Here is a 14,954-nt window from a genome sequence, read left to right on the forward strand (position 1 = left end):
CTCTATGCAACTGAATTGCAGTTTCCTAGAAGAGGTGCTTTCTGTAGAATTCCCCTTATACCTCCATCTAATTCTACTGAAGTGGAAAGAAAGTATACTTGAATATATGAGCAGTTGTCTCAAGTTGAAAGGAATCTGAAATGTTATTTTGGAAGTTTTCAGAACTCATGTTTCCACAGAAATTTTAGATTCCTGGTGAAGTATCTAAGACTTCTTTTATGCAAAATATGATGTAATTTTACAAGGAAAGCCCAGTGAATGTGAAATGCCACATTGTTATGGCATTTAAGAAATCACTTCTGTTCCTATACTATACCTTAGAGAACCAGGTGATATTTCAGTGAAAGGTTGACCATTCTGCACTGAGTTGAGGGAGCAGTGGTGCAGCTACTGCCCACAGAGTCCTTGGTTCCTGCTTCACAAGGTAGTAGAAGCTTATGGTTATAAGTGTTCATGGTGGTGATGGTGGGTGTCAAAGAAGCATCATTGCTTGAATGATGGGCAGGACACTGTTCACTATGGTGACTTTGCCTGCAAGCTTTTTCATCTTTTTGCTGTCATGGTTGGCAGGCTGAGGATGAGCGGGATAACAGAGGTTTATAGTTGCATGTGGTCAGAGGTAGGAGAACAGGTTTCTGTAGGAAATAAATCTTTGGTCTGAACCTGAGTTCTTATTCTTATGAACTGTTAGTGATCTGTGTTGTTAAATTCAATTTATATGTATACATGTGCATTGTGCGTGAATTGTTGGGTCTCTATTGGGGGGTCATCAGCTACACCACTTTTTATTTTGTATTTTTCTTAGTTTATTTTTGCACTATAAAGCACAGAGGAAGGAAAAGCAGTCCAAATATAGTGAATAATGAGCACTATTATTTCTAATAATCATTATACAATTCATAATTTCCCTTCCTTTGATTTTTCTCTTTTCCCAGGGTACCAAGATTCTCCAAACGTTTATGTGGTATTTGAATCCACGCCAAGTCTTTGATCTCTCTCAGGAAGGGCCAAAAGATGCGTAAGTTCTCAAGCACTCACCATGTGAACCATAATTCTTTTTATATCAGGAAAGCAGATGAACATCTAGCTTGGATAGATTGGTAAACTAATGATGCTCATACATGTTATCCAGAATCAGTTTCAGAGTATAGTTAAGCCCTTAAAATGACTTCAGATAAGGTGCTTCAGCATGTGAATGAAAATGACAAGGCTTGGGGGTCTTAACACTAGCTTTAAATACCTATGAGGAAGCTATTGAGAAGACAGAGCCTGACCCTTTACAGCACTGTGGCAGGAGGGGCAAGAAACAATGTACAAATTGTCCAAAGAGATGCTTGAAATGAGAGGTTATCCATCTGGATATAATGAAAGACTTTTTCACTGTGAGGACGGTTACCCATCGGAACAGGTTCTCTTCGTATGTGGAGCCTCAGCTTGATGAAACCCTGAGAAACATGGTCTGATCTCAGTGTTGACTCTGCTTTGAGCTGGAGCTGAACTAGAGGTTCCTTCAAACTCAAATTGTCTTGTTATTCTGTGATTGACTATGACAAGTTAATAGGTTTTCTGTTAAATAGGAGGTTACTTCTATTGTATTTTCTCTGTTGTGTTGTCTGCAAATTCCATCCTCACGTATAAATATATGTATCTAAATAAATACATTTATACATGTGTGAAGACAACCAATTGGAGTTGACGTTCTGGTATTGTGGGTGATACCTATTCAGGAAAAGGTAGTTCATATGAAACAAGATGGGGATGGCATATACACCATTCTAATAGATGTGTGAGAGGTATGGCAGCTTTGTTGTTCAGATATGATCTTTTACATTTGTCAAGGAGCACCCTCTATTGGCCAGATTTTGATTGTTGTTCCTTTTGTTAAATGGCTTGGGAGTGCCCACAGCAAGTGACAGAAGCAGAGACAAAGGATGTTACACGATCTTCATATTGTAAATAGATACATAGAGGATGTTTTAAGAATTTTGTCTACAAGAGAAGTAAGACAAACCTGTAGAAGGCAATCCTTTAACACAAAATCACATATTAGGAAAACATCTTTGAATCTTGTTCATAGTTACTGCTTTAAAATGTACAACAGAGCACCAACTGAAGGCAATTGCATGGCTGATCAGATTCAGGTAGTCTAAGTAGGGAGTTCATTGAACAGTACATTATGCCTAAATCTCAGTAGAGTCTATGGGCTGCGGATCCCACAGTGCCTGACCATTTCCTAGTGGCTGATCATTATAAAGGGGTGAAGCTGCTTTTATATTTCCATAGATGACAGCAGCATGAAACTATCTTTGATTGCTGACTAACTGATGCTGCTTATCTGGGCAGTGGTTGAAGGATGAGTGTCCCTCAGGAGGACCTGTCTTTAAAGGGGTGATTCTCACTGCTAAAAGACCACCCTTCTTTGTTGTTTGAGACAAGGATCTTTGCTTTACTTAACTGTCTCTTCAGTGATATTTTGACAATCTGGGCAGCACAAAAGGACCAATCATTTAAAATCATATATTTACCTATATGAGAATGGACCAAATGTTTGCTATTCATATTCTAAAGCACTCATTTTTATTTATTTTTTCCTGCTGAAACACCTGCCACTCTTCTCATGATGTACAGAAGCTTTAAAGTAGATTTACAGTTTTCAGAGCTGTGTAATGGAGTTAAAGGAGAATTAGATCCCCTCCACTGGGAGACATTTTACTAGGCCTCTCTTTCATGCAACTGATAGAACAGGCCTTTTTTGGCTTTCCTGTTGGTATCTTATACCAGATAGCCAAAGAAGAGCTCTGTTAGGTGATATTGTCTTCCGTGGTATTAAAGAAATACAATTATCAGTTGAAGGAGCTGTCATGCTCTAAACACTTCAGAAACAGAGCTCAGCAAACTCTGATGAGAAACACTATGTTTGGTTTAAAAACCCCAATGTTTACATTTGTTGCCTTAGGATAAGAGGACAATGGAAGGTTTTATCATCTCCAGAGGGAGATGAGCACCTGGCCTTTCAGGCTACATGTTCCCATGTTAAACAGAAAAAATACTTCTCAGGAGGGGTTGTCTAACTGTGAAAGAAGGCCTCATGTCATTTTTTTAATTTTATTTTTCTAACTCCACCCTATGCCACTGATAATGGATATTCTAGAGAAAAATAAGTGGCTGTTAAACTGTCACTCAGCAAAATGCATAAATATTACCTACATTGTTCTGTTGAATTTTTTTTTTTCACTTATTTTTTGTTTTTGCTTTCCTCGGCCAGGCTGGAGCTGTACAGAAAAGTGCCAAACCTGCGGATCCTGGCCTGTGGTGGGGATGGGACGGTAGGTGACCAGTGCCTGGCAGCCCTTTGATCATTGCCTAGAGATGAAAGTGGTCACAGTCATGGGTTTCCCACCATGTAGTGCCTGTAGAGAACATTTTTGATTGTATCTCCACCTTACGTTTATTAAATCTACTCATTTTTTCCTCTTTTCTGTGTGATTTGGCCTGCTTAGTGATGGGGCTATATTCTTATGTCTAATGTCCTAGGTTCTATCTGCTTTATGCATAAAGATTTGGCACAGCTTAAAAAATAAAGACCTTATTTGTTGGCCTTCTCTTACTATTTGCACAGATCTGAGGATCTAGCAGGTTAAATCGGTGTCTGGGGGTCATTAAATCTTAACTTCTATAATTTTCTGCTGTTGTCTTCATGATGTCTGAGTACAGTCAAATGGGGTTCTCCTCTGTGCCTCAAGTTTCCTCACTTTCTTTAAAAATTCACTGTGAGGAAGTGGTCATACTACTAGCCTGGGATATGGCAGATTTAGGTTCAGGAGTTTCCTTGCTATTGATTTTCTATGTGTTCTTGTGTAAGTGAGTAGGATCTGATCTTTAAAGAATTTAGGCACCTTCAGATGGGGATGGGCTCTTGCAGTTTTGGGGCCTGGAGGCCAAGAATGATAATGAAGTAATTACAACTGTGTTAATCTTACCAGTACTTAAGAATATTATAAATCTCACTCTGTGCCACCGAGTGTCAAAATACAGTTGAAAAACTGACCTTTAGTCTCTGTGAAGCTCAGTTCCCCAGACATACATTTGATAATACTCATAACCCTATAGTAAGGAAAATGCATTTCTGGCTGAAAGGTGCAATGGCTGGCCAGGATATATATATAAGTAGATGTTTAGGGCACCTAAACAATGTTTTTGTTTATTTTTTATTTTTATTTTTTATTTTATTTTTTATTTTTGTTTGGTTTTTGTTTTTGTTTTTAATAAGTGAGCTGAACCTGCTCTCAACCACTCTCTGCTTGAATTTCTGAGGGAAGTTTCTGTTCAGCTTCTGTGGGTTCTTTTAAACCCCCAGATATAAAGGTTATTAATACTAGTGCTTCCCCTGAAAGAATGAAGAAAAAATGTGATTTGAGTGCCATCATGCTGGTACCTGGGACAATAAAATATTACTGTCACTGAATTGGGAACACTCCTTGAGAAACTTGTGAGGTATTCCTTCAGCAGAAGATATAGCTGCAAAAAAAAAAGAGAAGTTTTCAGTCTGTTTCTGAAAGCATTTGGAGCTGCTGTCTGAGGAAGCCAGAATTTTAATAGGAGGAATACCTTGTTTCTGAAAATATTAAAATACAAATTAATACAACTATGTTGAATCTTGGCATCCTCTCTTTTTTCTTCACTGAGCAGTGCAAGCAACAGGGGGCAGCACCTTCTCATTAGTATGAGCAGCACTCCACTATTACCTTTGCTGCTTCTCAGTTTGAAGCAAATTAATATCTAGCTATTCCCAAAGCCATTACATCTAGAAATGAGAAATCTGGCTCAAATGGACTTCGTGAATATTCAATGAGACCAGATGTTATCTTGCATTATTGAGGTGAGTCAGAACTTATTGTAACTTTTCCATCATCGCTGCTTGTTGTTCCTTTCGAGGGTGTGAGTGGAAAACTTTGCTTCCGAAGCAGTCAGGGGCTTTCTTTTTAGAGTGAAGTGATACTCTTTGTCATCATTGACTATAAAACATCCTTGATTGTACAAGGTTTAGAAATGACCTCAAATTAAATAGCAATGTTGTAAATATAAATTAGTAATTTGAAGTTTATCAGTTATAGCATTTACAGAAGTGGCTGGTATTTGTAATGTTACCTGTCCCAGTGGGAGACAGAGGTACAGATGTATGGATTAAGTCAATGGCAATGACAAAGGGCTCTTTAAGTAGTTCTGGAGTTGTATAGGTCTCTAATGTATCCTGTTCTCAATACCAGAGGATTGGTTTTTGGAAGGTTACTTACCTCTGACAATCCATTAAGGACTGCACTTAGTTGTACCATGGTGCCTAAGATAAACTCAAGTACCTTTGGTAACATCCAATTTTGTGAGTTTTAAGTGATTCATATGACCGTTAGACAATGAACTCTAATGTAGGACTGCATCCCATATGGACACTCTAACAATTGGCAGTAGGTTATCATAAATAATTGTGTGATAAATGCTACTTATACAACATAAAATTTCTCTGTGAAGGGACTTGGAAAAAAATTTACCTTAGAATACCAAATAGGGTGGTGGTTGTAATACCAGGCCACTCCCTCTCCAGTACTTCATGTTTTAGCTGCAGTTCCGGAAGCTCCAGTTTTATTCCAGTTTGGGGTAAGAATCTATTTGAAATCACAGAAATAGTAGCTGGAAGAGGAAAAGTCCCATCCAGGTGAAGTCAGTAGTTTTATATCTTTTTTAAAAGATTACATTTTAAGGACAGATGGCATCTTTGAACTCTTTGAACACTGGCATCAGGAAAAAAAATCGGTTTTTTTCCTTATCTTTATCTGCCTTTTTTTTTTTAATTCATTATTTAAAATGCACCCCAGATTCCTTCAACTTTTTTTTTTTTTTTTTTTTTAAGTTGAGAATTAATCTAAGTAATGGTGCTATTTTCTTATAGCAAGAGCTTCAGTCATAAAATGCTTGAGAATATTTTCAGCAACACTCCTTTCACTGATGGAAATTACCATTTAATGAAACCAAAATATTTTATGGTACTTTGTTCCTTTTGGCCAGATTTGTTTTGAAAAGTTTTATGTAGTCCAGAGTAGGGGAAGAGAGAGAATCAGCTTTCTAAAATAACCAAATTGCTTATGGTGCAAAAGATCCAGACTCATTTTTCCAACCCACAGTGTTCAGTCCTGAGCATTATAGTTTAGATAGTCTTTTAACAAGACAAGTCCTGTATCTATCTGTCTATCTATATTTATATTATGTTTTGGCCACAGTGAAATAATTCAGCACTAAGGTCTCTCATCTAGGGAATGGGAGACCTCTGGACCTCAGTGCTTGATCTGATCTAGACCCTTTATTCCAGGACATGCTCTGAGATACCTTGCTGTTCTAAAGCATCTCTTGAGTTGGCAGTTCTCAAAGATTTAGTTTCCTTTACCATACGGGTAATTTAAAATATTTAGCTTGAACTGTCCATATTATTCCTAATTCACTGTTAATCATTCTTCACTAATTTTAACTTACCATATTTTTCAGAGAAATTTTTTTAGGCAGCCTTACAAATACCTGGTGTGATTCTACGTGTTATCATTTCTTAAGAATAGCAACTTCTCTGCTGACTTTCCTCAGAATCTCTGTGTGCCATTAACAATAGCCAGTGTTTACATTCTATTGCTTCTGCTTGCACAGGAGCTTCATGAAGACTTCTTTACTAGCTCTCTGGAAGGCAAAACCTTGGATGGGGCAGTTGCAGAGTTAAATTTCAGATATCCTTATTTTTCCTTCTCCCTTTTGTTTTATTTGACCTTTTGTGTGGTGAGGATACAATCAAAGCATGCATTTTTCCTTCATTGCTTCCCTTTTCATCATCATGACTAACAGTTTTTTGCATTTCTGGTTTTATAGGTTGGGTGGATCCTCTCCATCCTAGATGAACTGCAGCTCAACCCCCAGCCTCCTGTGGCTGTCCTTCCACTTGGCACTGGGAATGACCTTGCCCGCACCCTCAACTGGGGTGGGGTAAGCACTGACTGGGGTTACCCTTACATGTGGGTTCTCAACTTGCTGCTCTTATTTAGTGGTGTAGTAGTGTGGAACTTCCTTTTGGCTAAAATAGCTGGTGGGGCTTTGTGCAAGGTCTGCTTCACTTGGACACAACAGCTCAGTTCAGTTTCCAGTTTGGTGGCTTGAATTATTAATGATGTAATTGTTGTAATAAAAGGGAGCATAGATGTATCTGTCTGGTATTTCAGGCTAAATAATGAGAATGATAGGTAGACTTATAATTTAAGCATATATTTAACTTTTTTTTTTTCTCAATATTTATCCTTGACTACACACTGGAGTTATTTCACACAGGGCAAACACACTCTATTTCTTCTCATTATGGTCTTACCATGCCTGTCCAAGACTTATGTTCCTAAGCAATAGTTTTCCAAAATGTTTCATATATCAAAATCTAGCAATATTTTGAGGTGTTCTAAAGAACATTTGATCCACTGTTTTAAATCTGTATGAAAGGAGGGAGGTCTTCCAGGTAATTGATGAATGACTTGCTTTGTTTTGTCTATCCATGGCTGATATTCTGGTGACACTCATTCCGCTGCCAGGGTTACACGGATGAGCCAGTGTCCAAGATCCTGTGCCATGTAGAAGATGGAACCATTGTCCAGCTGGACCGGTGGAATCTCCAGGTTGAGCGCAACCCAGATTTGCCACAGGATGAGCTGGAGGATGGGGCTCGTAAGGTTAGAGCCTTCTTTTTTCCCAGGGAGACTGTAGTATGCTTAAGAGCATTTTTGGGATACACCATAAGATGTATGAGTGGGGAAGTTCCAAAACTTTTTAATTTTCTAGTTGCATCTTCACCTTTTGCTCTTTTCTTGTGTCAGTGCTTCCAGTGACATGCGAACCATAATGCGTATCAGCCATCATATTTGTTGTTATACTTTCAGATTTCAAGCATTTATCTTAAGAACCAAATTCTGGCAAAACCCCCATGGCATCTTATCTAAAAGGTCGCTGTTTTTTCTCTAGTTAACCTGAGGTGGCAGGAGAAGGAACACTGTGAACACCATCCATTAGAGGCACATCTAAAAAATGATGTAGAATTATATTCCTTAGGATTCTGCTGATGGATACCAACTGTTCCCTTCTTTTCAGCAAGGAGTAGTGTATGTTTGGATTTAACATCTTTGTGTGTGGGTCTCCATATGATCTCCATTAGTGTACCTTGAGAGTTGAAGAACAGTAAAATCTTTGTGAGGGGATCACATTTGTAGTGGTATGTCATTTGGACTGGAGATGTTGAAAGTGTCTCTGTCATCAAAAAATGATTCTGTGCACCATTTTCCTCTTCTCAGTTATAATTTCCATTTTATCTGTTGGATGCTACTGTTCTCTCTCTACAGCCCTGCTGGGCCAGTATAATGATGAAGAGGCCAGATGTGTTCTTCCCTGCTTCATGCGTCCTCAATAGAATTAGGGCTTCTTGTCTGGGACTTGCATTGCTCCTGGTTATATATGAAGCAGGAAGAACACAGCTTGAGTTTCATTCGCCATGCTGAGCTTGAAGTGCCAGCAATTAGGAAAACCTTTGTATTGACATGTTAAGTGGAGCAATGTTCAGGGAAATCTCAATGAGAAAATAAATGAAGAACCTTGTGATGTATTTACAAAGACACTTATATGATCATAAAACTCTGTAGATGTGCTTGTGTTCTTCAGGCTTTTGTATTTGAATATCTTCCACAAGCTGTTACTAGCCTTCAGAACAACTTCTGCATACACTTCCCTGAATTATTCCATTTCCTTAGTTTTTCATGAGGTGCCAGATTTAAAGTAGTTAATGCCTGGTGTGTCATGGAATAATTAATTCGTGTTATTTTTACACGTCTTTCTATTATCCAATTATAGCTTCCACTCAGTGTCTTCAATAATTACTTCAGCCTTGGGTTTGATGCACATGTTACACTGGAGTTCCATGAATCCAGAGGTAAGAGGAGCTTTTTTCTTTTCTTAACCTTGGACAGTTATTTTATAAATTACAAATGGCTTTGAATTTAATGCTATGTTCTTATAATTCAGAGAGTGCTGGGACATACAAACCCAAGGTACAAACCACAGGTAGCAAGGAAATGATTGTATCATGAGTTTCCAAGGGATTTGGTGATTTAAAAATGAAAAAAGTACAAGAAAAAATGGCATTCACTGGAGTAAAATGGCTAAATGGGGAGATTTTATATTTCTTGACCTTTTAAAGGAGATGCCAAATACAATTATAAAGGAAGCTTACACTGACATACAAGTGTCAGAATAAGAGCAGAAAGAAGAACAAATGCAAGCCAGGTGCGTTTCCTACAGTGTGACGGTGGAGAAAGGATAAGATCAGTGAGGATGGTAGCAGGGTAGCAGGAGGATGGCTGATCTAGAAATGAACAACTGTTACCTATGGATGAGTATAACATAATGTCATTGGACTTGGTACAGACCCAGAATAAATCTCAGCAAATGAAAGGCTTTAATGAAGTCCGCAAACTGTCAGCAATTTGAGCTGTTGCAGAATCTTGCTTGTCCCCTTGCTGATGGTAGTTATTACCACCCAATCCACATGTGGCTTAACAGGTAGACCTTGGAGTGATGTGAACTGTTAGATTTGTATGGTTTAGGCAAGCATGCTTGTATAAACAGACCTTGTCCAATTGCCTGTGTTCCCTTTTTGATCATTTCAGCTTCATATTCATGATTTTCCTCTGAACAGCAGCCTCCCTTATCTTCACTTTCATATTATCAGTGTCATTACAAAATGAAAAGATAGCACCTGAATGCCATGCTAAATAAAGAGCAGAGTACATGATGGAATGAGCTAATGCATATTTTATAATGTTTAAGACTGCTTCAAGCTTTAGGAATAATAATGAGGGGGCATAAAAGGGCACATGAATGAAATGATGACAGCTGTATGCTTTTTTTTTTTTTTTTGTGAATGCATATCAACATGAATTGCTAATGTGACTGTGAATATACTGTTCAGATGAAATGCATGGCTACTTTCTCACTTAATGGAGGCATTACTTAATAATGAAATTATGGAGCCCTGTAAAGAATGAATGTTATTCCAGAGATGCCAGCGCTTTAAAAATTTACGTGGGTGAAAAATACTTGGCAGAGAAAGCTGTCTATCTGTGAGTGGATATGTATGGACAGAAGAGTTTTTCGTAGCACTAGTGCCTGCTCTCACAAGTCATTCTGTTAGTGTTTCCTTACCCTCCTGAATGCTAAAAAATATGAAGTCACTCCTATATGTTGTAGGAGAGAAAAGCTTATAGCTTTGGAGGTGTTGTTGATGCATGGGTTTTGTTGTGTTTCATGTGGAATTATGCAATGCAGAACAGATTTTGACCTCTTTTACAAGTCATGAAAATCCAGAGAAACTCTAGAAGTCAATGGATTCAGGAAAACTTGTAGCACTGTCATGGCCATTGCACTTGGCCCGATAAGACAAGTGGTTGTATGCAGTTTCTTATGTGGAAAATTTGTAATCACATGTAGTGTTAAAACAAACATACAAAAACTAACCAATCAACCCTCCCCTCCTCCCTCCCCCTACCCCCAACAAACAAAACCAACAACAAAAACACAGAAAACCTAAATCCAAAATAAATTAAGATTGATTTGAACTCTCAGGCTATTGGGCCATTTTATGCTATGGAGATTGCTCAATTGTTATATTTTAACTAAGCAGTGATTGCAGTGTCTCAGAGGAACCTGTATGTGACTGTGGCTATTTCCATGGCAACCTCTACACTTTTCTTGTGACTAATGAGATTGAGCCTTGAGGGTTGGCTCCAAGCTTTGCTTCTTCAGGAAGCATTCCGGGTAGCAACTCTTTCCAGAGCCACAGTTTACCCCTTTGTTATGTTTATGCTCTGGTGGAGCAGGGACTAAGCATTTTACTTCATCCCTGTTGACATTGTTAATGTTGAAGGGTGAGGATGGAGTGAGCTTTGAATACGCAATCAGTGATTTGCTTCTACAATCGGAACTCACACTCTAGTCAACTTTAGGCTCTATTCAGCTTGGTAGAAACAGTCTTTCCTCCCTGCCCATGCTCATCTGCCATGTCAGTGGTAGGAGCAGTTTGGTATGTTTAAAGACTGCTGAGTCCCTGGCCTCAGAAAGTCTCCTTTTCTGTTTAGCTGGCTCCAAACTGGGGCTTTGATTCAGGTCAATATTTGTCACAAGATCTGCGTAAGAGTCAGTACCCTGGTGGCTGCTGCCAATGGGGATAACCACATCAGAGAACATGAAGCATGGGGACTTGAGCATTTGGGAGCCACCCACTTCTTAGAATGGGGTTCTGAGAATTTCTGTAAAGAACTGTCAGCTCAGTAAGTGAATAAAAGATGAGATTTACTTACGCAATTAAATGAATAATTTTAAGAAGAGGTGACCCTGACTACACAACAGAACATATGCATGAGACAATAGTGGGGCAGACAATCACACAAGAAACAACGTAACTCACTCTTATGAAATGGAGCATTATATTGTGAGATGTAGTGACTTCAAAGAGAACTAGATGAGTTGTTACAAATAGTCATTTGAGATGAAGTAATTTGGAAGTGTTTATACCAGTGTTCTGCTTTAGCCAGAAAGACTAAGGTCACTTCTTGGATGATTTTGCTAGAGAATCACTGAGCAAGAGTAGGTGAATGGTTCTACTGCTGTATACAGTATCAGAAGGACTGCTTCTGAAATCTCTGAATGCTGCAGACTTGGAAAGCAGTCCGCAGGGAGGCATGAAAGTGACCTGTATTCTGGGAAATATGCTGTATACTGGAAGATCAAAGGAGCTCCATTTAGCTTATCGGAGAGAAGGTTAGGAGGAGATTTAATCACCGCCCATAAGTATTTACTCAGGGAGAAGATATCTGATAGTTGAGGGCCTTTTAATCTAATGGACAGAGAAATATGATAAGATTTAGCAGTTAGCAGTAGAAGCCAGAAACATTCAAAATAAGAAAAAAAGATCCACAGATTTATTTTAATGGTGAGAATAATTAACCATTGCATTGGCATTACTACTGGACTACTGAAATTCCCTATTCCTTTGAGTCTAATCAAAATGAAACAGCTCTCTAAATAGGTTTTGGAATAACCACTTATATTTTGCTGCAGGAATATTCGGGTAGAGATGGCAATTCCTGAGTACCTTTCTGGATATCCTCTTTGTAATGCATCAGAATTTCTTTTTCGTCTCATAATTTACTAACAATTTAGTCCTGCTTTGGAGCATGGGTTAGTGTTTCACAGGTTTCTAATAACTCTTAAAGAAATCTGTTCTATGTTGGTGAAAACAGAAGTCTCACAGATGGTACGGAGGGGTCGTGAGATGAATAGTCTGAGAGGTGCTAAGCAAGCTGGTTGTTTTTTTGTTACCTCTTCGCTCATGTTTCCATCTATTTTCACTGTACAGGAAGGGGGAAGAATTCAATATCAATGTTTGGAATCTGATAGCAGATAATGGCACGGATGCAGAAACCTCACACGAGAAAAATGTATTCATGTTAATACTTTTACTGAGTGATGTGTGCTGAAAGCACTACAATGTTCATAGAAAATCTGAAAGTACAATGGAATCTACTCAATTTATTAAGGTGCTCATATTTTTCCTTTGTATCTTTTCACAGAAGCAAATCCAGAGAAATTCAATAGCCGATTTAGAAATAAAATGTTTTATGCAGGGGTGAGTTGTGATTCATTTTACAGAATTATGTTATTTTAGATTCTTGAATGTTTTACTATATCCTTTCTCCCTCCCATTCTCACACCAGCAGTTTGTACCGATTCATTTTGCCTGCTGCAAGTTAGAAACACACATATACTCTTTCTGGCAATCACACACGTTTCTGTTGGAGAGTGCTGATTGTATTACAGTATTCCCTTGGATACAGTACTGATCATATTTTACCCAAGGACATTCTCTTGCTAACCTTTCAAAAGGAGAAGTATCATAACTTTTACAATTATATATATATACTTATATATATATATATTAAAAAAAATCATATTTCCTGACATCAGGAAAGAATAGGTTTGACAAAATAATGGCATTTGGTAATAAGCTCTTTGGTGGGATAAGAAATGAGGAAATAGAGGAGAGGAGACAATGATGATGGTTCCTACTGTTATTTCTGTTGTAGGCAGCCTTTTCAGACTTTCTGCAAAGAAGCTCAAGAGATTTATCCAAGCACGTTAAAGTTGTGGTAAGTATAGGAAATTGTGTCATAGTATTGTGGAAAGAGGGGGGAATGGAGAAAGAGTGAGGTGAGAGTTTAATGGCTCTGTTACTTTTCAGTTTTGAGCATGACATTTGCATCACATTCCAAGGAAAGTCTTGGGAAAGCTGTTACAAAGCAGCAACACTTCTCTTGTCTGTGGCTCCATTCAGCAATTTCTCTGTGCTCTGTCACTTTGGCTTTGTAGTGTGATGGTACAGACCTGACTCCAAAGATCCAGGAGCTGAAGTTCCAGTGTATAGTGTTTTTAAATATTCCCAGGTAAGCTCAAGACAGATGCTTGGAGTTATAATAGAAAATAATATTAATAATAAAATCAGTATCTGCAAGTTGTCCTAGGTTGGGTGGATGTGCAGGAAGTGTATTGCTACTGTGCTGCTTTCCCGAGAGCTAGGTGCTTATAATACTGTTAATTAGCAACATGGAATAGGATGGGAGTTCAGGGTGCAGCAATATTCTTTAAAAAGTTGAATATCCTTTGATATGGAATTAGTAGAAAGGATTGTTTAACAAACTTACTTTCAAAAGTTGTGCGCCTAACCTGCAAACCAGATAGTAAACCAGACAAAGATGACTGGTCTTCTGCCTAATTAGAAACAGTGTGGGACGTGGAAAAAGAAAATCAATATTTTTCAAGAAACAAACATGAAATTTGTTGAAATAAATGCTTTTTCTTAATATAGTAGAAGGTGGTCAAAATATAAATAGGTCTGTATCTTTAAAAGTTGTCTGTCTCCTGCTCTCTAGACCAGTGGTCTCCAAAACTTTTTGTTTGTGCACCCCTAATGTTAAAAAAAAAATAAAAAATGAGCATGAATATATATGTTTATTTACAACTTATATACATGTATTAGTATACTAATATATACATTATAAAACAGACACAAAAAGAGAAATTAGAAAAGGAAGTCACAAAGATGAAATAAACGCTATTGAAGTAATAGTTTTATTTATTAACAGTACAAAAAATATTTTCTTCCTGCACCTCAAATGGGTTGTCTTGTGCCCCACACTTTGGAGCCTATCTCTTTACTCCATGTGCAAGCCCAAACACCGGGTAGTCCAGCACTGCCCTTGCTGTAAGGAGATATTTGGTGTCTCCTGTCCGAAGCTCCCTCCTGTTCTTAGATCACTTTTACATTTGTTCTTTAATGGTAGGAAAGGTATATATGACAGCTGCGTCTGTTCCTGTTTATTTCTCCCTTGCCTCCTCAAGCCATGCGACGTTTTGCAGTCCTTATGCTGTCAGAGCTTATGAGCCAGCAGAGAGAGAAGCAACAAAGCTCTGAGGCTGGGGCTGCTGCTGCACCCCTGTGCCTTCCTAGCAGAGGGGATAAGCAAATTTCAGGAAGGGAAATCACAGGTGCCAGTGAAGCTCAACTCCTGATCTGCAGAGAGCAGAGCAAATAGGGAGAACAAAATGGTGCTGCTCTGTTGCCTGTTGCTTAGTGTTTCTCCCACTTCCCTGCTGGGGAGGAACCTTCCGAAGACTGTGATGGTTAAATTTGTGGATGCTGTACCAGCTTAGAAATTAGAGACCAGGTTTCTCCTTTTGTCCATTCCGTGTCAACATAACTTTTAATTGTCCCTCGACTACATCCTGAAACAGATGTTTCGGTGTTTCTTCTGGAGGAGATCAGAACAGGCCAATAGTCA

General features: G+C 38.4%; 1 protein-coding gene across 5 annotated transcripts in view; it reads left to right on the forward strand.

Annotated features, from left to right (window-relative positions):
- The window catches only part of DGKI (diacylglycerol kinase iota), a 212,218-nt gene that overhangs the window by 104,229 nt on the left and 93,035 nt on the right, over positions 1–14,954 (forward strand). For all 5 annotated transcript variants that reach the window (XM_080582487.1, XM_080582483.1, XM_080582486.1 and 2 more), the window contains 8 exons: positions 936–1,018; positions 3,266–3,326; positions 6,904–7,017; positions 7,608–7,745; positions 8,914–8,992; positions 12,690–12,745; positions 13,203–13,265; positions 13,486–13,559. In XM_080582487.1, the coding sequence (XP_080438613.1) occupies positions 936–1,018; positions 3,266–3,326; positions 6,904–7,017; positions 7,608–7,745; positions 8,914–8,992; positions 12,690–12,745; positions 13,203–13,265; positions 13,486–13,559 (668 nt within the window). The remainder of the gene's footprint in view (positions 1–935; positions 1,019–3,265; positions 3,327–6,903; positions 7,018–7,607; positions 7,746–8,913; positions 8,993–12,689; positions 12,746–13,202; positions 13,266–13,485; positions 13,560–14,954) is intronic.

Source organism: Anser brachyrhynchus, assembly GCF_964034855.1.
Source record: "Anser brachyrhynchus genome assembly, chromosome: 1".
In the NCBI taxonomy this organism is placed as follows: Eukaryota; Metazoa; Chordata; class Aves; order Anseriformes; family Anatidae; genus Anser; species Anser brachyrhynchus.